This window comes from Hypanus sabinus, chromosome 10 (assembly GCF_030144855.1).
Source record: "Hypanus sabinus isolate sHypSab1 chromosome 10, sHypSab1.hap1, whole genome shotgun sequence".
Lineage (NCBI taxonomy): Eukaryota > Metazoa > Chordata > Chondrichthyes > Myliobatiformes > Dasyatidae > Hypanus > Hypanus sabinus.
The window spans coordinates 103,673,758-103,699,914 of NC_082715.1; the positions used below are offsets into that span (position 1 = coordinate 103,673,758).

A 26,157-nucleotide genomic window follows, 5' to 3' on the forward strand; every position below is an offset into this window, starting at 1 on the left:
TGCAGGTGGGTGGGAAGAGAGACGACAAATTGTAAACTGTATAGCAGAGAGCAAGACTGTTGAGGTGACACAATGTTTTCAGAGCTGTCTGGTTATTAGATGACTGTGATAAGGTAGGGTGGGAATAAAAGAGTGAAAAGAACCTGTTGGAATAGTCATAGGCAGAACAGAGCAGTTGCTTAAAGCTTGAAATAAAAGAAAATGCTTACACTATTTGTGCAGAGAGAACAGCTGAATTAATGTTAAATATGAATGACCTTATATCAGAACTGTCTAGTTCAGATACAAACAGGAAAGGCTAGGTTGTTGAAATTAAATTAATTCTCAGGTCTGCAATGACCCTAGAAAGAAAATGGAGTGCTGTTTCTTGGGGCTGCTTTTGTCTTTGGTGGAACAGTGTAAAAGATGGAGAATGGGAACGAGATGGAAAATTAAAGTGACATTAGTTGCAGAGTGAACAGAGGTTTGCTGCAAAATGATCATTTCTCTAATGTAACCAAATGCAGTGCAAGTAAAATGTGTCATATGGAAAAATTGTTCGGCTTCGTGATGATGGATTGGACACTGTAGAAGGGCAGTTTCAATAGGTACATCTAATGTCAGAGAAATGTATACAATATACATTGTGAAATTATTTTTCTTTGCATCTGCACCTCTTGCAATTATGTAGGTTCAAGTACTTCACTCTGCGAAAGTTTCTTTTCGATTTTGAGATAATGATGTTACAGTTGTCATGTTAGTGGATTTCTGCTACGCCCATGTATTTTTTCACTGCTAAGTATGCATGTTATTATATACAAGGGATAGTAAAAGTTGTCACCTAAAGATGCATGCACTTCGTGGTATACACATTATTAACGTTTAAAGAAGAACAGGAAATACGCTAAGAATTCATTTGTCTTTAATTATACCCACCTGCTCTTACCAAATCAACACTTGTGTAGCTTTGTTACAAAGATATCGAATATTGCACCTGTGGGCTTCACATTAGTTAAAACCCAGCTGCACCAACTCTCTCAACTCTTTTGTCCTCTCAGCCTCCTTCCAGATTTCCACTGGTGTCATTTCCAGAGCCAGCGTACTCATTACGAAAGGACGTATAAAGTAAACAGCGCCCATGTAGGCCAATCCAAGAGAAGGAGATTATTTTGTCCATTGAGCCTCTCCCACCACTTTTCAGTCATGATCAATTCCAGTTCCATCACGGGCACAACTCTTGGCACCATTGAGACGGTGCTTCAATCATTAAGGCTCCTCACGATCAGGGACGTGTCCTCTTTGTGTTACAGCCATCAGGGAGCAGGGGTAGGAGACTGAAGATAATTAGTAATTTAGGAACAGCTTCTACCCCCCCCCCACTGGTTTTCTGTGTGGTCCATGAATATATGAACACCACTTTATTATCCCTTGTTTTCACTATTCGTTTATTTGTGTAATTTAAAGATTTGTATGGTTTTGCACGATACTGCTACCACAAAACAACAAATTTCGTGTCCTATGTCAGATTGTTTATCCGTGAATTGAAATTTCATTTTTTTCCTCAGCATGAAAGCTACAATTATCGTTAAAATATAGCTATTCCTTAACTATTATATAACTGTTTCATCACTTAACACCACAAACCTTCAATCTATTGTTGGCAACATGGCAGGCATATGTAGTTTGCAGTGCATTGTTCGGTTAGTGATGGGGCAGAAGCTCTTTACCCAGATAGGGGACAGTTCATTTCTTTCTTCTGGAATTGATAGCAAGTCAGAAATGTGGATTGGATTATATTGCATATTCCCTACAATCTTCATGTGGTAGTAATGGCTGCATACGTTATCACTTACCAATAAAAAACTTCATCACTTCCCGAAGGTGCTGATGGATTGTTCCCACCACCAAACTATTATAATGGTGACTATAGCACATTCAAGATGTCTGTACATCCCTTTCATCCTGTGGCAGGCTTCAGTGCAACTTCCCGTTTTAGCTCTCAGAGACAAACAGATGACTAATGGGATCGAGGGTTTTATCCCTTATGGTGAATGTAGTTTTTACAACAGCCAGGTATCATGAAGGACAGTGGAGCCTCCTTCTGCTACTTAGACTTGGTGAAGGTATGCTGTAATACTCACCAAAGAGATTCCCCTGCTTCCTCATTGTCCCCTCCTGACTTTTCCAAAGCCAGGCATTTCTTGCCATCTTTCTAAGAACAGTGCAGGAGGACTTCATCTGCACCACCCAGAAAGAGAAGGGCAGCTATCTCGTTGGTGCACTAACACATGAAAGTAGTACATCAGAACACACAACGTCCTCTGTTGGAAATATATTCTAGGGCTCACTTGTTCACATTGGCAAAGATACCAGCAGTATATTACTCTGAGTTCAATTTTAACAATATCATTTTAGTGGTGACTGATATACCCTCACATCCAGTGTGTTCACGAATCAAAATAGACAATGAAAAAAGGGAAATTGAAATCCCCATAGGAACACAGTTGCCAAGCAACCATCCCTCTTTTGTTGATTACTTCAATATTTCCATTTGTATGAAACCTGCCAACTGTTCACCCCCCTCCGTAGATGCTGCCTGACCTGCTGAGTTCGTCCACACTTTGTGTATGTTGCATAGATACTAACAGATCCAATTAGTATGGAAATCAGTCATTGACAAACCAGCATGGTGCCAGTCTTCTAAACCCTCTTGTCTGCCCTGTTCCATCAGTGAATGTGGCCAAGCCTGTAATCACTGCTCTTTTGCTTCCATTCCATGAAGGAAACAGCCAGTGGGATGAGGGCAGATTATGAGTAGACCCATCTCAATCTGGATTGAACCAGCTCACTGAACACATTGAACACATAAATGTGTTTATACTCTTCTGGTCACTGGAGGAACAATTCACTCTCGTGAAATCAGTGAGTCGAGCAGCATCTGTGGTGGAGGGGGGAAGGAGCTGTTCATGTTACAGGTCAAAATTCTGCATCAGAACTGCCGAAGAAAGGAGGAAATTCCTTCAAGGAAAGTATGCTTTGTATAATAAAGTAATAAAACGGAGACACAAAAGGTTGGTTTGGTGGTTTAGTGCACCAATCTGCTGGAGGAGCAAAGCAGATCAAGTGGGATCCATGGGGAGGAAAGGAAAGCCTGCATCAGTCCTTCAACTTGAAATGTTGGCAATTCCTGTCCCCCTCCCCAAAGATGATGTTTAGCCTACTGAATTCCTCCAGCACGTTATTTGTTGCTTGGCTAGTCAGTAACTACCTCTCTTAAAAAAACACAGACACAATATTAGCTAATGCAGTTATATTTTATCTGAGCATATAATGTAGAATCCAATATGTCCACACTATCAAGTTAAATTAGTGTCATCTGCTTGTATATGGTCAAAATCTGTCCATTTTCTCCTGCTCATGATTCCATCTAAACACCTCTTAAACATTGCTATCACATTTGCTTCTCCAACTTCCCCGGCAGCTTTGTTTAAAAACAATTCTGCTTAACCCTAAGCCTTCTGATATTTGACATTTCCACATAACTCTGACATTCCACTCTTATAAGACCGTAAGATATAGGAGCAGAATTAGGCCATTTGGCCATTGAGGCTACTCAGTCATTTCATCATGGCTGATCTAACTTTCCTCTCACTCCCGGTCTCCTGCCTTCTCCCCGCATCCCTTCAAGCCCTGACCAATCGAGAATCTATCAATCTCTGCCTTATCTATAGCTCTTCTAATGTAGATTTCTGTCAGAACACCCCTCAGGCTTTGGTGATCCAGAAAAAATAATCTGAACTGTCCTTATTTCTAATACTGTCTCATCCAGGCAACATCCTAGTAAACATCTTCTGCATCCTTACCAAAGCTTTCATACTTCTCTGAAGTGTGGCACCCAGGACCACACACATTATTCTAAATGTGGCCTAACCAATGCTTTATACAGCTGGAACGTGACTTGCCAGCTCCTTCTTCGCACCTGATCGACTTGTGTTGCTACCTTCAGGGAGCTCAGGACTTCCACTCTATGATCTCTCGGTACAGCAAAGCTCCTGAAGATCCTGCCATTTACTTTTGTCTTGCATTTGTCCTCCCAAAGTGCATCACCTCACATTTGTATGGATGAAGCTCAGCTTGAGATTAGCTTTATTCGTCACATGTACATTGAACTATCAAAATTTGCAGTGAAATGCATTGTTTGCATCAATGACCAACACAGTCGAAGGATGCAAGTATCGCTATGCCACAACTTACTAAACCTAACCCATAAGTTTTTGGAATGTTGGAGGAAACCTATGCAGTCAGATGGAAATTTACATACCCCAGCTATATATATATATATACACATACACACACACACACACACACACACACACACACACACACACACACACACACACACACACACACACACACACACACACACACACACACACCACCTATCACGGACCTCTAGCCAGAAAAACAGCCCTCCGTTGCTACCCTGTGATTAAGCTCACGTGTATCCAGTTTACCAAGTCATTTGGTGTGCAGACACTTACAATTACTCATTTTAGTGTACATTAACTGAAAAAGAATATGACAAGTGCTTCACACAATGTGCATCTCTTAAAAACTTGTACGAATCATTTTGGAAGCAATTGCTACATGTGTGTTATCCACCCCTCCAAAATGAACTAAGGGGAAGTTCTCAGGAAGTAAACTTCTAGGAGCAGAAGTCCTGTTTCTATAAAGATGTACTCCATGAGTTAGAGGGGTAAAACAGTTGGTCCCTGAGCCTGTTTCAGGACAGAATTTGTTTAGAGTTGATTTGTACTAACTCAATTTCTCTCTCTTTGACTCATTTCTCATAATATCTTGATAGAGAAAAAGAATATTTATCTTCCTTAGTCCTGACATCTACAACCCTTTATTTGCAGAGAGATGGGTAGGATGAGGAAAGGGTTTAATTTTTACAATTATTTGTTTGAGAAATGTGTCTATGCCTCATTCTTAAATGGTTTGGCTCCAATATTTCATTTACGCTGTCTTAACCATATAACCATTTAACAATTACAGCACAGAAACAAGCCATCTCGGCCCTTCTAGTTCATACCGAACGCTTACTCTCACCTAGTCCCACTGACCTGCATTCAGCCCATAACCCTCCATTCCTTTCCTGTCCATATACTTATCCAATTTTACTTTAAATGACAATATTGAACCTGCCTCTACCACTTCTACTGGAAGCTCATTCCACACAGCTACCACTCTCAGAGTAAAGAAATTCCCCCTCGTGTTACCCCTAAACTTTTGCCCCTTAACTCTCAACTCATGTCCTCTTGTTTGAATCTTCTCTACTCTCAATGGAAAAAGCCTATTCACGTCAACTCTATTATAATTTTAAATACGTCTATCAAGTTACCCCTCAACCTTCTACACTCCAAAGAATAAAGTCCTAACTTGTTCAACCTTTCCCTGTAACTTAGGTGCTGAAACCCAGGTAACATTCTAGTAAATCTTCTCTGTACTCTCTCTATTTTGTTGACATCTTTCCTTTAATTTGGTGACCAGAACTGTACATAATACTCCAAATTTGGCCTTACCGATGCCTTGTACAATTTTAACATTACGCCACAACTCCTATACTCAATGCTCTGATTTATAAAGGCCAGCATACCAAAAGCTTTCTTCACTACCCGATCCACAAGAGATTCCACCTTCAGGGAATTATGCACCATTATTCCTAGATCATTCCGTTCTACTGCATTACTCAATGTCCTACCATTTACCATGTATATCCTATTTTGAATAGTCCAACCAAAATGTAGCATCTTACACTTATCAGCATTAAACTCCATCTGCCATCTTTCAGCCCACTCTTCTAACGGGCCTGAATCTTTCTGCAAGCTTTGAAAACCTACTTCATTATCCACAATGCCACTTATCTTAGTATTATCTGCATACTTACTAATCCAATTTACCACCCCATCATCCAGATCATTAATGTATATGACAAACAACATTGGACCCAGTACAGATCCCTGAGGTACACCACTAGTCACTGGACTCCAACCTGACAAACAGTTATCCAACACTACTCTCTGGCATCTCCCATCCAGCCACGGTTGAATCCATTTTACTACTTCAATATTTATACCTAACGATTGAACCTTCCTACCTAACCTTACACGCAGAACCTTGTCAAAGTCCATATAGACAACATCCACTCCTTTACCCTCGTCAACTTTCCTAGTAACCTCTTCAAAAAATTCAATAAGATTTGTCAAACAATGACCTTTCACGCAGAAATCCATGTTGACTGTTCTTAATCAGACCCTGTCTATCCAGATAATTATATATACCATCTCTAAGAATACTTTCCATTAATTTACCCACTACGGGCATCAAACTTACAGGCCTATAATTGCCCGGTTTACTCTTAGAATCCTTTTAAAACAATGGAACAACATGAGCAATATGCCAATCCTCCGGCACCATCCCTGTTTCTAATGACATTTGAAATATTTCTGCCAGAGCCCCTGCTGTTTCTACATTAACTTCACTCAAGGTCCTAGGCAATATCCTGTCAGGACCTGGAGATTTATCCACTTTTATATTCCTTAAGAGTGCCAGTACTTCCTCCTCTTTAATCATCATAGTTTCCATAACTTTCCTACTTGTTTCCCTTACCTTACACAATTTAATATCCTTCTCCTTAGTGAATACTGAAGAAAAGAAATTGCTCAAAATCTCCCCCATCTCTTTTGGACTCCACACATAGCTGTCCACTCTGATTCTCTAAGGGACCGATTTTATCCCTCACTATCCTTTTGCTATTACTATAACTATAGAAACCCTTTGGATTTATTTTCACCTTACTTGCCAAAGCAACCTTGTATCTTCTTTTAGCTTTTCTAATTTATTTCTTAAGATTCTTTTTACATTCTTTATATTCCTCGAGCAATTTCTTTACTCCATGCTGCCTATATCTATTGTAGCTATCTCTCTTTTTTCCAAACCAAGTTTCCAATATCCCTTGAAAACCATGGCTATCTCAAACTTTTAACCTTTCCTTTCAACCTAACAGGAACATAAAGATTCTGTACCCTCAAATTTTCACCTTTAAATGACCTCCATTTCTCTATTACATCCTTCCCATAAAACAAATTGTCCCAATCCACTCCTTCTAAATCCTTTTGCATCTCCTCAAAATTAGCCTTTCTCCAATCAAAAATCTCAACCCTGGGTCCAGTCCTATCCTTCTCCATAATTATATTGAAACTAATGGCATTGTGATCACTGGACCCAAAGTGCTCCCCAACAAATACCTCTGTCACCTGACCCATCTCATTCCCTAACAGGAGATCCAACACTGCCCCTTCTCTAGTTGGTACCTCTATGCATTGCTGCAAAAAACTATCCTGCACACATTTTACAAACTCCAAACTATCCAGCCCTTTTACAGAATGGGCTTCCCAGTCTGTGTGTGGAAAATTAAAATCTCCCACAATCACAACCCTGTGCTTACTACAAATATCTGCTATCTCCTTACAAATTTGCTCCTCCAATTCTCGCTCCCCATTAAGTGGTCTACAATATACTCCTATAAGTGTTACTACACCTTTCCCATTCCTCAGTTCCACCCAAATATCCTCCCTACACAAGCACTCTAATCTATTCTGCCAGAGCACCGCTGTAATATTTTCTCTGACAAGCAATGCAACACCCCCCCATCCCTCCGATTCTATCACACCTGAAGCAACGAAATCTAATCACACCCCTCCTGCAACCATGTTTCACTAGTAGCTACAACATCATATTTCCAGGTATCAGTCCATGCTCTAAGCTCATCCACCTTTTTTACAATGCTCCTAGCATTAAAATAAATGCATTTAAGAAATTCTCCACCTCTTACTCTGTTTATCACTAACAGTGCTAACAACTTTACTATCTTCTTTTTCTTTCTTTTCCCATACATCTGTTCCTACACTCTGGTTTCCCTCCTGCCTTGTATCTAGTTTAAATCCACTGGAGCTTCTCCAGTCTTGTTCTGCATAATCCATGAAAAATTAGTTATTTCTGTATCTCTGTATTAACTCCAATTAGATGCACCCTCAATCTTCTAAACTCAAAGAATTCAAGCCAATTCTTACAACCTTAAAACCTTGGATTAAAACAGAAAACACTGGAAATGCTCAAGTGAAGTGGCATCTATAGAGAAAGGAAAAGAATTAATGTTTCAATTGATGGCCTCTCCATTAATGACCTTAAAGCACATCTAAAGCTAACATTTTGCCTATAGCTTTTTTATATCATTCTGATAAATTTATATTGAAACTGTGCAAAATTGATCTTTTGTGGTGCTCTGCCCAAAGCAAAACTCTATACTCCAAACAGAGTCTAAGACTTCATACAACTGAACAATTGCTTTCTGCCTTTTAAGGAAAGATTTCTCGAGATATGCACCAATGAAGCTTGATTTCTTTTTGTGTCTTTGGGGTGATCTGTAATGATCTTTGTGAATATCTCTGCTTTGCTGTGTAAGCTGCCTCGTTGGTAGCAAATGCTTTCCAAGTCACAGGGATGAAGTCACTTCCAAGGATCTTTCTTATTATTCTATCTAGTGGTAAATATAATGGCATATAAAGACATTTCGATGTTTCTTCTTGTGCTGTTGCATATTGTCCAGAAGTTGTGCATCTTGCATAACAGTTTGTGGTCCCTTCTCACTAATCAAAATTGTGGTTTCAAATCAGTGACTGTGAGAACTATATCCAGTACTCCTTAGCCAAGGTTTGACACCTTTGACCTTTCTATTAGTAGATGCCTTTATCCTTTTCTTACATTTCCTTTTCCACCTGGCTACCTGTGAGTTATGAATGACCATAAAAGTACCCATCACTAGTGTGCAACACCTCAGATGTTCCTCTCTGGAAGACACTTGGACATGATGGAATAGGTGTGCCTGAGGCTCTCCTGCAGGGCTGAGGTCAGAATGGCAGGGTCTAATCTTCCTCCAAGTCCTCATACATATTTTCATCTGGGTGAAAAACAGAGTTGCAGAAATTAGTACAGCACCTTTAATCAGCCTGTTGCCTAAACAATCCAGAGTCTGAGGAAATTGTTTATATCGATTAAAAGTCTCCAAAGGCTAGAATTGCTTCACCTGTGCACAACCGTCGTCCCTCTACCTGTTCACCAGCGTTATTATTTCCATTCCCTTCTACCATTTCATGTTCTACTACAGTTGTGTGGAGAGTAACTTGAATTCTCACATGGAATCTTGTCCTGATCTGGTGAAACATCTTAACTTTCGACACAATTGCAGCCTAAATTATTTGATAGTCTCCTTTGCCTCATGTGGAATTCAGAGCGATAGCAATCACTGAAGATTCATGATTGTTTAATGTCTTTTCCAGTACACAAGTGTAAAGAAGAACGAAATAATTGTTATTCCAGATCCAATGCAGTGTTAAAAACTTACTAAGATCGCGATTACTGCATTCCGTCATCTTCAGGATTTCAAACGGTGAAAGCCAGTGGACAGGCAATGACAGCTAAAGTGAGAATCATGCAAGTGCTTATGTTCATGTATTAGTAATTACAGAATGTAACATTAGAGCTCTACTCTGTCTATAACGCCATCCTTGGAACATAGATATTGAGTCTACCAAGGGACTAAGGAGATGCCAACTGTGGATTGTAGTTCAAACCCTGCTACCGAGCACAGATTAAATTTTGGCCTGGATTTTATCATGTGTGGCAGTTATTTACACTGTGTCACATATAGAAACCAAAATGGAGCTGTAGCCTCTATATGTTAACAGGGTAACCAATAGTGGAGTGCGTAACTGTTCAGATTGAACAATCCTAGTGATCACACAAAGCTCAAATCAGAAAATCCAAGCTGAATTATTTAAGTCAATGTATAATCATGTACACGTAAAAACAGATAAGGAAATATGATAATTTGAGACAGATAAAAACAAAAAAAAACAAAGCAAAAATGAAAAATAGTCCAGTTGAAGATGAACCGTTATGGAAGTTCATTGTTGTATAGATTCAGCAAGATAAGCTCGAAGTTAATTATGCTTTGATGACTGCTTTCTCAACATACCCTGCCGCTGTTAATGCTTCTGTTGATGTTGATTTTAGGGCTGAGACCCTTTGTCGGGATATTGGCATGAAATATTGACAGGTTATGCCCCTTCATCGATGCTGAGTTTCTCCAACATTCTAAATATGTTGTCCTTGAAAATTTAGAAATTCTTCACACCCATGTAAAACAGCAGTGTTCCTTTCTCAAAATATTATGTTGGAATCTAACCCATAAGACCAAAAGACACAGGAACAGAATTAGGCCATTCGGCCCATCGAGACTGCTTTGCCGTTCCATCATGGCTGATTTATTATCCTTCTCATCCCCATTCTCCTGCCTTCCCCAAACTTCAGAAAAGATGAGGCAGGAACCAAACTACAAATAGTACCATATTTTACCAAAAGAAAATTTAAAAGGCTGAAATTCTCAACCAATCAAAATATTTTTGTTTGCTGTCCATGTGAATGTTAATTAAATACTATTTAATAAAAGATTGTTAAAGACATGCAATTGCTAAACATAAATGGTAAAAGATATTCTTTGGTTTCACCTTTCTGATAGGCATTGCCCTCTAAGATAAGCACCTGCAGATCTGCATGCACAACTTGTCAAAAAATCTGAGCAGATCATTCCAAGATAGAGCCACAGAAGAGTTGTAGAACAATACAGCGCAGAAACAGGCCCTTTGGCCCATCTAGTCTATGCTGAACCATTAATCTGCCTAGTCCCATTGCCCTGCACCCTGACCATAACTGTTACTAGGGTAGAAATATCCCAAATATCTCAACAAACCTAAAGAAAAATTCTGGAACTGGGCAATGTTGAATAGGTAGACAGCCTCCTGGGTAGCATTCTTATGATCCTTAAAGCTCAGTTCATGATCAGATAGGCCAATGAGATACTTCATGAAGGACATATTGATAGAGATGATGAGAAATGCAGAGGGACAATAAACAATATATTTGCCAGAACTAGGGTGAAAAAACTTGTTACACAGTCATCTGCTTAAACCAGGAAATTCTAATCTGCAATTAAGTTTCTTTTCACCTTTCTAATCTATTACCTTACTGCTTTGGTATTTGACAGGATTGGATATTGCAGAATTGAGGATTACAATGCTTTGTTGATACAGAGTTGTGGGGAGCATTATGGAGGAAGGAGTGGACTGGAGAATGGGACATTTCTTCTGGAGTATTGTTTCACCCTAACCCATCTGTAGCCTCCTATGTGCAACATAATCACATTCACCATCCCTTTCTCCATTGAAAGCCCTTTGGCCTCAGAGCAATTGGAGCAGTTTCAATACTTGAGCAGCATATAAAGAGAATAAATTCTCAAGAAAAGAAATAAATCGATGACATGCTTAATAGTTTATGAAGACTTAAGTATTTCTAATTTAAACGTCCCTCTGGAATCAACGCCATTACTTTAATCGTTGAGCCAGAATTTGAGGGTCACAATCATGCTTCGAGGTTTGAGGTCATATTTAATGTTAACAATACAGCACTCACCCTGAGAGGGCTGCATTGTCATTGCTGTTGCCCTTTGATGAGACTTTGAAAGGCTCCTAACAATCTGCCAGTTCACATGAACATAAAGAATGCGAGAGTAAAGACTTGAACTCAAATGAGAGGAAGTTGTATGATGCTGAAACCAGCATGTACTTCTCAACAAACACTAAAAATCAGATAAGTAGCTAATTGTTCCAATCCTTTGTGCAAACTGGGCATTCTGTTTGCCAGTAAAATCAAACTTTAAAAGTATTTTTTGGCTGAACTGTAGTATCAAGTGTTTCCAGAGCATCAAACGTACTGTTTAAATGCAAATCTTCCTTTCTTTCACTTAACTGAAAAATGGAAAAGGCACAGTGATTGAATTTTGAACCTTTGACTGGTGAGAAAGATAAACTGCCTTCATTGCCAAAAGGAAAGCAAATAAACCACAGCTGCTGTTAATCACAGGCCCACTCTCACTTGGCGCTCCACAACAGAAAAGTTGTTGAAATTTAAAGTGAATCATTCCAAAAATGAATCTTTTAATAACTCATTTTCCAATTTGTTTGAAAGTCTTCCTTGAAAAAACCAAGAGACATGAACCTCGTGTCTGTAGAGGTACTTGGTAGTGAAGGATAACACACGCTCAGAACGTAGAGATGTGGCTGGCCACATCGCTTGTTGAAGCAGAGTCAACTGAGGTAAATGGTACAAAATAATTCAATGAAGTAAATTCACCCACGGTGAATATTGTTTTTGCTTTGTTAGAACACATTTCGTTTATTAAGAGAAAATTTGACAGGTTATTTACAAAAATATTTTGATTAATTTGGTGGTCTGATGGGATGAATGGCATTTGGTGTCTAGTCCATTGCCCCATGCTTGAAGGCCAATGATGTGGACTTGTAATGAAGGATGTCCATGGATGTTGGGTTGGCAAGTTCTGTGAATTAGAACTAGTGAGGTTGAGGGTTCATGGCCCACCAGGTTAGCAAGTTCCCAGGTTGGTATATCCCAGGATCCGATGTTCATGTGAGCAGGGGCATGAGAGCTGTTGACTCTCTAGGTAAGCGAGTCAGTGAGCCTAGTGTTCATGGTGTGGAGTTCAGGGTCCCATCATCAGCTAGTCCTGGGGTCAGTACTGAAGATCAAAGCCAGAAAGCCGATCAGAGGTCTGTAAGTCGAAGTCCACTGAAAAGGTTGGAGGCCATTTGTCCATGAGTCCGCTGGAGGCCCAGAGTCCTGTCCTGGGGTGGGAAGACGGTGTGTGTGGGTGGGTGGGTGGTAGGGAGGAAAGGGTCTTGTTTTGCAGTTGGTGTTTCGTTGCTTGCTGTGTTCTGTATTGTTCTGCCGAGCATTGTGGGCATGCTAAAGTGGCGCCAGAATGTGTGACAACACTTGTGAGCTGACCCCAGCACTTCGTCAAGTTTTGCTGTTATAAAGAAGTGAATCTGTATCTGATTTATCAATAAAGCATGACAGGTCACGCTTAACTTTGGAAATTTTCATTATTGGCTGTCTTTATACAGACTGCTGATTCAAATAAGCGAGACTATGGAAAAACAACGGCTTATTGGGTATTGATCTGATTCAAGTCACCCAGTTGGAAAAGGTCACAGCAGTGTGTACTATGAGTGATATTCACCAAGGCATAATATGAGAACATAAGATACAGGAGAAGGAGTAGATTATTTGGCCTGTTAAGCCAGCCCTACTATTCAATAAGGTCCTGTGTGATGACTCAGTTCCACCTACCTGCCATTTCCCCATAATGCCAGGGGATATGTTGGGGGTGGTGGATCTTTATTGTTGAAGTGCCAGTGGTGAAAGATAGCAAACAAGTTACACATTTTCCAACACATTTAAAGAGCCTCATGTACAGTAACTGAGTTAGTGAAACTAATCTGCACTAATGCAGATAGTATTCAAGGAAAAATGGTACACTCATCTCACCTGAAAAGTACTCCCTTCAATAATACAGAGAAAAATAATAAGCAGGGCACAGTTCTGGTAAGCCATCAGAGTAGTTAGAGGCTATTTCTGCTACACAAGGAGGCATATATGCACTTTAGTGGAGCACATTATGGATTCAACAGGTTACGTTCTATCAGTGATGTACATTGGTATCAAACTCTTTGGCCCTTTCCAAAATGTACCTGGACTGAGCTATAACTGAAACATGAACCTACCAGAGATCAAGTGCACTGAAGAGATGGGTAGGAACCCTGGCCAAGTCAATAAATCCCCACCGGATCAATAGATCATTAAGGAGCCCCACCTCCCAGGACACACCCTCTTCTCATTGTTACAGTCGGGAAGGAGGTACAGAAGCCTGAAGGCACACACTTGGCGATTCAGGAACAGCTTCTTCCCTTCTGCCATCCGATTCCTAAATGAACATTGAACCCATGAACACTACCTCACTACTTTTTTATTTCTGTTAGTTTTCACTACTTACTTTAACATAATTATTTAATAGACATATATATACTTAAAGTAACTTAGGGTTTTTTCCAATACTTATTTATCATGTATTGCATTGTGCTGCTGCCATAAAGTTAACAAATTTCATGACATATGCCGGTGATATTAAATCTGATTCTTATAGTTTGGCTTGGAGATTTTGAGCATGCTTTTGCTCATTTGTTTATAGATACATGTTACAATTAATATCAATAAATATCATCTACCAACTGGACAAACCATGCTGTGGCAGGGTCTCCAAAGTAACGTCTATTACAGCATCATCTTCTGCTGTGCTGTAGAGATTTTCATCATTGTTTGTTAAAGAGAGGAACATGCAATATTTCCACTAGTTATAGCAAAACTGAATTCAGTACCTTTTGTGTGCTGGCTGTCTGTTACTCATTGGTGCTAATTAGGTGTGCCTTTCCTATATCACAGACAATTTCAAAATTATTGAGTAATAAGGGGAAAGCCGCTTAAGACTGAGATAAAGAGAGAATTTTTTTCTCCCCAAGAATAGTAAACTTCACCATGAAAGATAATTGAAGTCAAATCATTAAATATAATCAATTACAAGATTTTTGAGGGATTAAGGGATATAGGGAGAAAGCTGGAAGAGGGTATTGAATTTGAATGAATGGCCACAATTATATTGAATGGTGAAGCAAGCTTGTACGGCTGAATAGCCTGTGCCTGTTCCTGGTTCCCCATCACCAATATCTGGAGACTATTGTTCTGGAAAACTGAGAGTTCTGTTGCAGTTATGAATGAAAATCGAACAGTTAGAAGATCAGTGCATGAACACTTCCAAAAAATATTTTTGAAGTGTGTCACAGAGAACCATCACCAAAATAATTTTCCAAGCCATCTGTGTGGTATTCAATATCAGTAGCCCAGATGGAGCTCTCACCACCTTTGCGTTTCCAAAGTCGTTTAGGGATCAGCTTCTTTACACCTTCCATAGTACAGCAAGCTCCGGTTACATTGTACCTGGAAAATTTTTAATAGTTCACGCTTGTTAGAATGCCTTTTTCAAAGTTCAGGGTAAATTTATTATCAAAGTACATATATGTCACCATATACAACCTTGAGATTCACTTTCATATGTGCATACACAATAAATACAAGAAACACAATAGAATCAATGAAAGACCTCACCCAACAGGATGGACCAACTACACATGTACAAAAGACAAGAAACTGCAAATACAAAAGGGAAAAAAAAGCAATAGGTATCGAGGACATGAGACGAAGAGTCCTTGAAATTGAGTCCAAAGGTTATGGGTATAGTTCAGAGAGTAGTCGAGTGAATTTATCCCTTCTCATTCAAGATCCTGATGACTGAGGGGTAATAACTGTTCTGAACCTGGTCATGTGGACTCTTGTACTTTTTTCCTGATGGCAGCAGCAAGAAGGCAGCATGGCCTGGATAGTGGTGGTCCCTGATGATGGATGCCACCTTCCCGTGACAGCACTCCATGTAGGTGTGCTCAGTGGAGGAGAGGCCTTTACCTGTGATTGACTGGGCTGTAGGATTTTCTGTTCAAGTCTATTTCCATACCTGGCTGTGATGCAACCAGTTAATATACTCTCCACCATCTTTTGGCAGATCTTTGAAAACTGCTGAGGAAGTAGTGGCACTGCTCTGCTTACTTTGTAATGGCATTTGTGTGCTCAATCCAGGACAGGTCCTCGGAAATGAAAACACCCAGGAATTTGAAGTTGCTGACCCTCTCCACCTCTGAACCTCTGATGAGGACTGGCTCATGGACCTCTGTTTTCCACTTTCTGCACCTGGGCTTGCTGACATTGGGTGTGAGGTTGTTTGTTCTGGAACAACTAAAGCAGATTTTCAATTTCCCTCCTATCGGCTAATTTGGCACCACCTTTGATTCAGTCAATGACAGTGGTATCATCAGCAAAATAGCACTGGAGTTGTGCTTGGCCTCACAGTCACCAGTACGAAGTGAGTAGAGCAGGAAGCTGGGCACGCAGCCCTGTGGTCCACCGGTGCTGATGACAATTGTGAAGGAGATATTGTGAACGATCCGAATTGATTTTCTCACAAACAGGTTTTGCCAATCTGCAAGTGAGGAAATCGAGAATCCAATTGCACAAGGATGTACTGAGGCCAAGGCCTTAAAGCTTATTGATTGTCTTGAAGGGCTGAGCTGTAGTCGATCAGCATCCTGATGTATGCATCTTTGCTATCCAGATGTTCAAGGGTTGGGTGAAGAGCCAATGAAATGGCATCTGCTGTTAATCTGTTGTCACGGTAGGCAAACTGGAGCAGATCCAAGTTGTTTCCCAGGCAGAAACTAACATGTTTTTTCACTAAACTCTTAAAGCACTTCATCACAGGGGGTATAAGTGCTATTGGACCTTTTTGAATTTGACCTTCCTGTCGTAAATCAATTCCTCCATTATATTAATTGGTGTGTTCAAGCTGAGACAAATATTCTTCGATTGTTTACTTTTGTCTAAAGTAAATCAGGTTGAAGTTATGTCATCATCAACCCATCAACTGAAAATAATTAGATAGATTGATATACAGTGAAGAAACACATTAATAAAATCTTTCTAATCAGAATACAATTTGTTATAATTATTATTCACTTATCAATGATGCTGATGTGTTTCAGGATTTAGACCCAATGATGCACATTATGAAAGAAAGGCAATTTGCTTCTAATTAAGAGTGGTTTGCAATTTGGAAGAGAACCTATAGGTGGCAGTATACCCAAGCACCTGCTTTTGAATGTTGGTTGGTGTTGTGTATTTAATATCATAGCGATATTTGAGTAATATTGTAAACCTGTTGTTTGATTAAGCATTCCTTGTTTGTTTAAATAATTCATTATGTGTTATATGTAATAGTACATGAATGACATAAGTTGTCAAACCATCACATTACATAGACTATTTGACCGTATGACATAGGAGCAGAACTAGGCCATCTGGCCCATCAAGTCTGTTCCGCCATTCAATCATGGCTGATTCTTTTTTCTATCTCCTCCTCAACCCCAGTTCCCAGCCTTCTCCCCGTAACCTTTGATGCAATGTCCAATCAAGAACCCATCAATCTCTGCCTTGTGAACCTCCTCTAGACCCTCTCCAGTGCCAGCACATCTTTTCTAAGATGAGGGGCCCAAAACTGTTCACAATACTCAAGGTGAGGCTTCACCAGGGCCTTATCAGTGCTCAGCATCACATTCTTATATGCGTATGTCTTGCTAAAAGTAAAAACGAAACTATGACCAATCTCCTGGACTCCTATATTTTTGTTGCAATCTACTTTATGTTTTGGAGTTACAAAACATAACCATGGCAACGAAGAAGTTTTAAACAAAACCGAAACAACAACCTACCTGCCAAAGCACTGCAAGATGCTTGAGTTTAAAAAAAAGTACTGGAAGACATTCGAGTTAAAAGAAAAGCAGAACAACATAGGTTCCTCGGAAGGGAAGACAAGGTCAAGTTTTTAAAAAGGCAGAAAACTAATTAATTCTCAGTTCATAAACAGTGAGCACCAGGTGATGATGATAATAATAATAACATTTTAAAAAGCAGGAATGACTGGCTACATTGAAAAGATTGACATCTTTGATTATACAACAGATAACTGGATTTTATATACTGAGCAATTGAGCAGTACTTTGAAGAAAATGGAATAGCTGATGAGAAGCAGTTGCCTGTTTTATGAAGAACATTGGGTTTACAGGCAAACAGTTCGCTCAGAAGTTTGACTGCTCCAACAAAACCATTTGAAGTGATCTTTGCTGATATCGTCAAAGTTATACAGGTTCATTTAGAACCAAAACTGAATTTGATTGCAGAATGCTTTAGGTGTCATTAGTGGAATCAAATGGAAGGGGAGTCCATTACAGCAGAGATGGCTGAATTGAAGAGCTTTCCTGAGTATTGGAATTCAGTGAAGGGCTTAATGATTCACTGAGTGATCACTTAGTTTGTGGAATCTTACAAGGAAGCATTCAAAATTGGCTCCTAGTTGAATATTTAAAAGAACAGTTTTAAAGCTGTATCAATGGAAACTGCAGACAGAGAAACAATTCAGTTGCAGTCAGGATTGAATGTGAGCCCGAGCCAAATTGCAACATTTAAGCAGGATCCTGCCTGACCAAACAGATTGTGTTACTTTTCTGCCAGGTTCTCTGTTTGGTGTATGCCAGATCGAGAATGGCTTCAGGCTGTGCAGTCTGGGTGTATCGCTGTACTGGCATCTGGTTGCTACAATGAGGCACTACCCAGTGCTTGGACAAATTAAAATGCTGCTCCAGATAGACTGGAAAGCCTGAGTGTTAGGACCAGAGGTGAGGGTCGGGTTGATCTCCCTCGCTCTCCCTCTGCGGTGCTGAAGCTGTGAGCTGTTCTGTTGGGTGTCATCTGTGTGAGTTTTGTGGCATTTTTGGCCCACTAACATGTTGAACTAAGATCGAGGCTTGGGTATACTCCAGCTGCTCTGGGGAGCAGATATAAGGACTCAACCTGCTTCCGAATGCCGTTACGTTTGGGGGGGGAGGGGTGTGTGTGTGTGTGTGTGTGTGTGTGTGTGTGTGTGTGTGTGTGTGTGTGTGTGTGTGTGTGTGTGTGTGTGTGTCTTCTTTCTCAGTGCAGTGGTTATGGCCTTTCTTTTTTTTAACTGGTTTCTTTGGGTTTTCTGCTTTGTGACAAATCTCAAGGTGCATAATTTATACATTCTTTGATAATAAATGGACTTTGAATCTTTGAATGCAGGTTTAAAGATTAAATTTCCAGAAAATACCACAAAGTAGGATGCAATCAAAAAGTATGTCAGGCAGTCAAAAATAAATGGACTGCATAAGGAAGAGGGAAAGATAAAAAGTCAAGCTGCGGTTTCAAGAAGAACACTGATCTGCTTGCTGTTGATGACAAAATATGATAATGATGAGAGTGATGAGCAAGCCTTGGACTTTGTAGTATGTAACAAACCAGAGACAACCAATATAGCTTACACCAGGAGTGAATGGCAAATGAATTGAAATGAATTTGGACACTGGACCGGCTGTTTCAGTTGTTCTACAAAATGAGTTTCAATGGCATTTCAAAGATATTGAACTGACGTCTGCAGACATCCAACTGATACTGATGGGAATGATACTTGTCACAGTGAAATCAAACAACCAACAAGCCACATTGGTCTTGTACGTGGTAAAACCATAAGGGCTAGCATTGTGGGGACATGATTGGCCAAAACAAATTGATCTATCCACCAGTTGCATGCCACAACCTCTGCAAGAGAGTTAACTGAAACTGAATTAAGAAAGGTACTGGATGATGCCACAGCATTATTAAAGCGTGGCATTGGACAACCCAAACATATCAGGGGTAAAATAGCTTTAAATAAAAATGCCACTCCAATTTTTGTAAAGCCCGTTTGGTTCCTTATACCATCTGCGATAAAGTTGCCTGTGAGCTTGATCACATGGAGGCTGAAGGAATTCATGCCAAGTTTGAGAGGTGCCATGGGCAATGCCAGTCGTCCCAGCAGCCAAGAAGAATGGGTCTGTCAGGATCTGTGGTGATTTTAAGATCACCATCAACCCAGTAGATCAATGCCCTATGTCCAGCATAGAGGATATATTTGCAAAACTTTCTGGAGGAAAACACTTCAGAATAGTGGACTTAGGTGATGCACCACCAATAACTCTCCGAGACAGGAGGCAAAAGATAGGCTTTTATTAGCTGCAAATGTGACCACAACATCCTGGAGACTGAGGGAGGAGCAGTGCCTCCAATCGCCTTTATACAGGGGTCTGTGGGAGGAGCCACAGGAGCAGTCAGCAGAGGGACATGTCCAGACAGGTATATGTAGTTCACCACATTAGTTAAGGCCTATTTGCAGATGGAGATGGAAGAAATGTTACAAAGCTTAGAAGGTTATGGGCCCAGAGCACAACACATGTGTGAATTCTTTAAATAAAACGTCACTTACTGAGGTTATATCATCAACACACAAGGATTACACAAGTGTGCTGAGAAAATTCAAGTAGTGCTGGATGCCCCGAGGCCAAAGGACTTAGTAGAGTTGCAGTCCTGTTTTAGGATTTGTCAATTACTATAAAAGGTTCCTGCCAAACTTGGCCACTGTGCTCCACTCATTACTACAGATCGGGAAAAAATTACAATGGAGCAAGCAGTGTCAATTGGCTTTCCAAAAGATTAAGAAAATTGAAATGTCGGACACTGTGCTCACACAATATGATCCACATCATTCAGCACAGCTTGCTATGCGCTGTTCGGGATGCCAACACATCCAGAAGAAAAGTGTCCAGAGCTTTCAGAACTGCTTCCTGCTGTCCCAGAGTCAACTCCAATGATTATCATGGAGGAGGTCCCAGAACATGAGATTGTTGCACAGCTACAAGTCTTTCCTCCCAAGCACAGTGAACCACCCCTACCACTTGTAAGGAAAGGCGTTACCCCACAGGAGTAAGTTTTCCACAACAATTAAATCTTTAGGCCTGGATGGATGGAGCATTTTAAAATTTACTGTGCTATGGATGTCTATATAGTAGTTGCATTATATAAGAATATACTGTATCTATGAGCTGAGATGCATTTTAAATGAAGTTGGAGTTTATAGCTAAGTGGGGGTAGTGTTGTGTGTTTAATATTTCAGACATATTTAAATAATATTGTAAATATGTTGTTTGATTAAGCATTCTTTGTTTAAGCAATTCATTATGGGTCATATGTAATAGGATGTGAATTGCACATGCCCTCATGCCACCACGTCATATGCGTGTACCTCACTAAAAGTAAAAAGTGAAACTAAGAATAACACACACAAAATGCTGGTGGAACACAGCAGGCCAGGCAGCATCTATAGGGAGAAGCGATGTCGACGTTTCTCCCTCTAGATGCTGCCTGGCCTGCTGTGTTCACCAGCATTTTGTGAGTGTTGTTGTTTGAATTTCCAGCATCTGCAGATTTCCTCGTGAAGTGAAACTAAGGTCTGTTCTCCTGGGCTTTTGTCTTTTTCTAGCAATTGGTTTTCTGTTTAGAGTTAGAAAACATCAGAGTTGTGAAGCGTTTTGGAGTTGTGAAGTGAGTAACTGCAATGTAGACGTTACTTACTGTCTGCTGCTGCTCAAAGCATAGATGTTTAGGTGGGCTGATAAGGTATCAAATGGACAGCTTTGTCTTGGACAGTGTCAAACAGTTTGAGTGCTGTTGAAGTTACATTCACATGGAGTATGCTGTCACAGTCCTGATTGTAAATGGTGAGTGGCTTGTTTTTAGGGCTTGAATCACTTCCCTCAGGATATCCAGTTTCTGCCCTGTGTTTATAGCTGCAGTACTTACTCAGCTGATTCAATTGAGTTCTGGTCACTGGAGGTTCCTAAGGTGTTGAATATGGGGAACTTCACAATGGTAACAACACTGGATGTTGTTGAAAGATGTGTTGTTGCAATTTCTTGTTGGAGATGGCGATTGCCTGGCATTTCTGTGCTGCAAATTTTACAGGGATCTTATCAACCAATAGGTGAATTGTTAGCCTGTACTGAGGTTGGTTTGATCCCTTCTTCCACTCAGATTATATATTAAATATTTCATTATAACTTACCCTTGGCTCAGTTGCTCAGATATTTCCTCAAGTGTTTGATTTTTAGTCTCAGGTATAAAGAAAAAGATAAAAATCAGCCCAGCGGAACTCAGTATTGCATACATCAGAAGCATCCACATCAGGCCTATAGATTCTGGAATCAGCAAAGAATAACGCAAGTTATATTTCATCTTGAAATGACATTTTATGATGAATTAATAACAGACTAAATTCTCACTACAGCAATGTCAGAATAATTAGACAGGAGTGACTTTTATAGTGTAAATCCACCCTTAATTCCTTTCAGCTAGTTATAAAAGTGATTTTTAAAACATCAGAGATTTTTATATTTTGAACAAGTAGTTAATTAATGCTGGTTTATGGATCTTTATTTGACAAGAATATAAAAAACATCAACTACTCATTGCTTTCAGCCCAATCCCCCATCCAGCAAGCTTGCAAGATTGTCTCACAGCTCAATTTCCCTACTAAATCACCCTCTAATGTTTACCTCCTAAAAAAATTAATTGTTGCCAGGTTTGGAAGGTTCGTTTCAACCAGCATCCACAGATTTTTGGAAGGGTTTGCTAACTGAATGTTTGAGTTGCAGGACTATGATTCCCTTCATTTGCAACTGAACTGATCCAGATGTGACCTTTATAAATGCAGACGTTAGGAATTTGGATTCTGTGCTGTCTTATCGTGTTTAAGTGCCTCAACGCACTCAAAATTATGAAAAGTTTGTTTTGAAGTGCAACGAAATGTTCTGCAATGAGAAGCCAATAGTCTCTTACATGCAATTTTCTGAAACAAAAATGATTATGTGAAGAGTTTGGAGGCACTTCAATGTCACCTGGAAATATTGTCTTACATTTCCAGTTCCCTTTCGTTCAAGTTTACCCCCAACAGGGCAGGACTTCATTTCAAACTACAGTTGATATGGAGCCTAGCTGGGACCATGAGATTATAAATGCATGAGGTATAAAAGAAAAACAACTATAAAAATCATTATATCTTAATGAATGAAAAGGATCTTACAGTAAATTAAGTAATTTTTTTTAAGATAGTTGAAAGTCAGGACAGTGGTTAATTTGCATATCCAGCTACGCTGCTGAAGTGTGGGAGGGGATGCAGTGCTCTGCACTTTGATAATCAGCTGCAATGAACAAGTATAGGCACTCTCCAAACTAATGATAAAATTGTTCTTTTAATGAGCTTTTATTGGGCAGTATTCCAAGGATCATTGAAGTAAGGACTGTTCTCCTTCCATTCAGCTGTTGATTGGTAGATTCTGCTTGAACAGGACAATCATCTAGTGGGAAGTTTAGGGAGGATACAAAGGAATCATGGAGTGCATCTCTGAATAGTCCTCCATCTGCATTTATTCATGTTCTAATCAACAAGCTCCTGAACCTGATCCTCTGTACCTCACTCTGGATTTCTGCCTTCCTCACTGGCTGACCAGAGTCAGGGCAGATTGAAAATAGCATCTGCTTGCTGAAATCAACACTGATGTGTGCTTAGCCCACTGTCTTCCTCTCTCTACACCCACGACTGCGTGGCCAGGCACAGCTCAAAACACCCAACACAACTATTGTTGGCAGAATTTCAGATGGTGATGAAGCGGTGTAAATCAATTGGTTGAGTGGTGTTGCAGCAACAACCTTGCACTCAACATTAGTAAGACTAAGGAATTGATTGTGGACTTCAGAAAGGGGAAGTCGAGGGAACACACACCAGTCCTCATTGAGGGATCAGCAGTGGAAAGGAGGAGCAGTTTCAAGTTTCTCCGTGTCAACATCTCTGAGGATCTATCCTGGGCCCAACATATCGATGCAATTACAATGAAGGTACAAGAGCAGCTACGTTTCATTAGGAGTTTGAGGAGAACTGCTATGTCACCAAAGATACTTGAAAGTTTCTATAGATGTACCACAAAGAGCATTGCAACTGGTCGTATCACTGCCTGGTATGGAGCAGCCACTACACAGATTGGAAAAAGCTGTAGAAAGTTGTAAACTCTGCCAGCTCCATCATGGGCATCAGCCTCCTCAGCCCCCAGGACACCTGCAAAAGGAGATGTCTCAAAAATGTGGCATCCAGGACGAAGGACTTCTATCACCCTCCTCTCATTCCTACCATCAAGGAGGAGGAGCATGAGCATGAAAACTCACACTCAACATTTCAGGGACAACTTCTTCCCCATCGTTATCAGATTTCTGAATGGGCAATGAACCCATGTACACTATGTCATTACATATTTTTGCTCTCACTGTCATTACTTAATGAATTTATTTTTTTACTATCTATACAGATTGACTACTGCTAATACAAAATTCCAAAACATGAACACCTCCAAAATCCAGAATTATTTTGAGCACTGATATGATGTCACAAATGGAAAATTCCTGAAGGCACTGGGAAGGTTTCCAGGTGATGCACAGGTCTCTGCACGCTACAGACAGTTTTGAGAAGTCACCTCACATACGTAATTAATAGAAGTCAATGAAAAATTGTTATATACTGCAGAGAGTGGTAAAAGATCTTGATCATGTATTGAAAGGGTAGATTCATCAGTGTTCAAGTGAACATTATGCTGATCATGAAACAAGCAATGATCTATCACGATGAGCAGGAAATTGAAGGTAATTGTGAATATTCAGCAGGCTGGTTGCAGAAATTTAAGAAAAGGCACAGCATTAAATTTTTAAAGATTGGTAAGTCTTTAAAAATGTGCTATTCATGAAATTCATTAATGAGTTTGCCAAGGTTGTTGCTGATGAAAATCTAACATGCTGAATGGCTATATCAGTACCTATGTGTGACGAACAAGTGTAAGACAAATTCTGCACATAAATTCAGTCAGAAATGATGGTAATCCCAAGCTATTTTATTATGTACTGTATTCCAAAATCTGAAAGGTTACTGGCCCAAGCATTTCGGATAAGGGGTACTCAACCTGTACTTTTTATAGTAGTTTATAGTTTTAATTATTATGTATTGCAATGTACTGCTGCAGCAAAACAAAAAAAACTCACGACATATGCCAGTGATTCTGATTCACTTTTAAAAACCCTGAGCAGATAATTTATATAATTGTAAATGCCAGTTCTATAACGATATAACTCTGTGTCCCAGCTTATCTGGCATTTACATCTGGAGCTTTACAACTGGAAGACAAAGTGATTTGACTCTCTTAGCCAAGATCTCATTTGGTAACATGAGCTAGACAGAAAGTCAATCAGCTCCTTGCTACACATCTACAGAGTTGTCACACAGAGTGATTTATCACAGTACACCATGTTCTGGGTCTGTGAAACAGCAAACGTTGATTTGTCACTATATATCCCTAAGTGTTCAAAATATTCACGAGCTTTTTTTTTAAAAGGGACTTCTGATATGTATGGACTTCTGCAAATACTAAAGATATTGTGATACCTAGCTGAATATTTTATTCCAATTTAAATCATCAGATGTATTAGCCAAATTGCACATAGTTTGTAGTTGAAGCCTGGACTTTATGGAGATTTAACTAAAGTGAGAAAGTATTTTCCCAGGGCAGCAATGGCCAGTACCAGAGGACATTTCATTTAAGCTGAGCGGTGGAAAGTTTAGGGGAGATGTCAGAAGTAGGTTTCATACACGGAGAATGGTAGGTATCTGGAGAGCACTGTCAGGGGCGGTAGCAGAGGCTGATATTATAGGATTTTAAAAGTATCTTAGAAATGCACTTGTAAGAAAAATGGAGGGTTATAGACTGATTAGGAGAGAAGGGTTAGATTGATCATGAGCTAGCTTTATATAGATTGGCCAAAGGGACCATAATGTTGTGCCAACCTTTTTAAAGCTATGCTGTACTGTTCTACGTTCTCTGTTCTATTTTACTGGGGATTTTGGAATTAGATTGTCCCCAGGGATGATAGGTTTGTCATGTGGGAGATATTAAGTAGACAGGGACTAAGGAGTTTAGAAGAATGAGAGGCAATCTCATTGAAGCCTACAAGTTTCTTGCAGGGCTTGACAAACTGGACAGAGGGAGGTTGTTTGCCCTGAATGAGAGGTTCATTGACAGGGAGTAGAGTTAAAGAATAACGCGTGGGCCTTTTAGGAAGGCAGGGAGAAATATCCTTACTTAAGGGGTGGTGAGACTTTGGAATTTGGAGGGTTGTGGAAGCACGGTCACTCTTCATTCAAAACAGATATGAGGTTGATAGTTCTTTGGATAAAAAGCAATTAGGAGATACTGGGATAGTGCTGGAAAATGGCACTGAGGAACAAAATTAGCCATGACACTGATGAATACCTGAGCTGGCTCATAAGTGCTGGATGGTCCGCCTCACTTTCTACTTCTTGTATTCCGAGGTAGAATTTTTGTTACATGTTTTTTTCTGACTTGTTACATCTGTACAAAGCTCACCTATGGTGAAGTGAACTGTTAGGAATAATTCGGGGGATAGGGGTTGCAATTCAATATGCTGGCAGACAAGTTTAAATAGATACGAAGTAGATATAAAAAAGGGAAGCTCATTGAGTGTTATGTGAATGTTACT

The 26,157-nt window shown here is 39.9% G+C and overlaps 1 protein-coding gene across 9 annotated transcripts in view; it reads right to left on the reverse strand.

Annotated features, from left to right (window-relative positions):
* slc2a12 (solute carrier family 2 member 12) overlaps positions 1-26,157 on the reverse strand; it is an 87,046-nt gene that overhangs the window by 39,962 nt on the left and 20,927 nt on the right. For 2 of the 9 annotated variants that reach the window (XM_059982442.1, XM_059982441.1), the window contains exons 5-6: positions 21,629-21,761; positions 965-15,009 (exon numbers count right to left, since the gene is read on the reverse strand). In XM_059982442.1, the coding sequence (XP_059838425.1) occupies positions 14,850-15,009; positions 21,629-21,761 (293 nt within the window). In that variant the 3' untranslated portion in view covers positions 965-14,849. The other 7 variants (XM_059982445.1, XM_059982444.1, XM_059982443.1 and 4 more) reach the window with 7 other exon arrangements.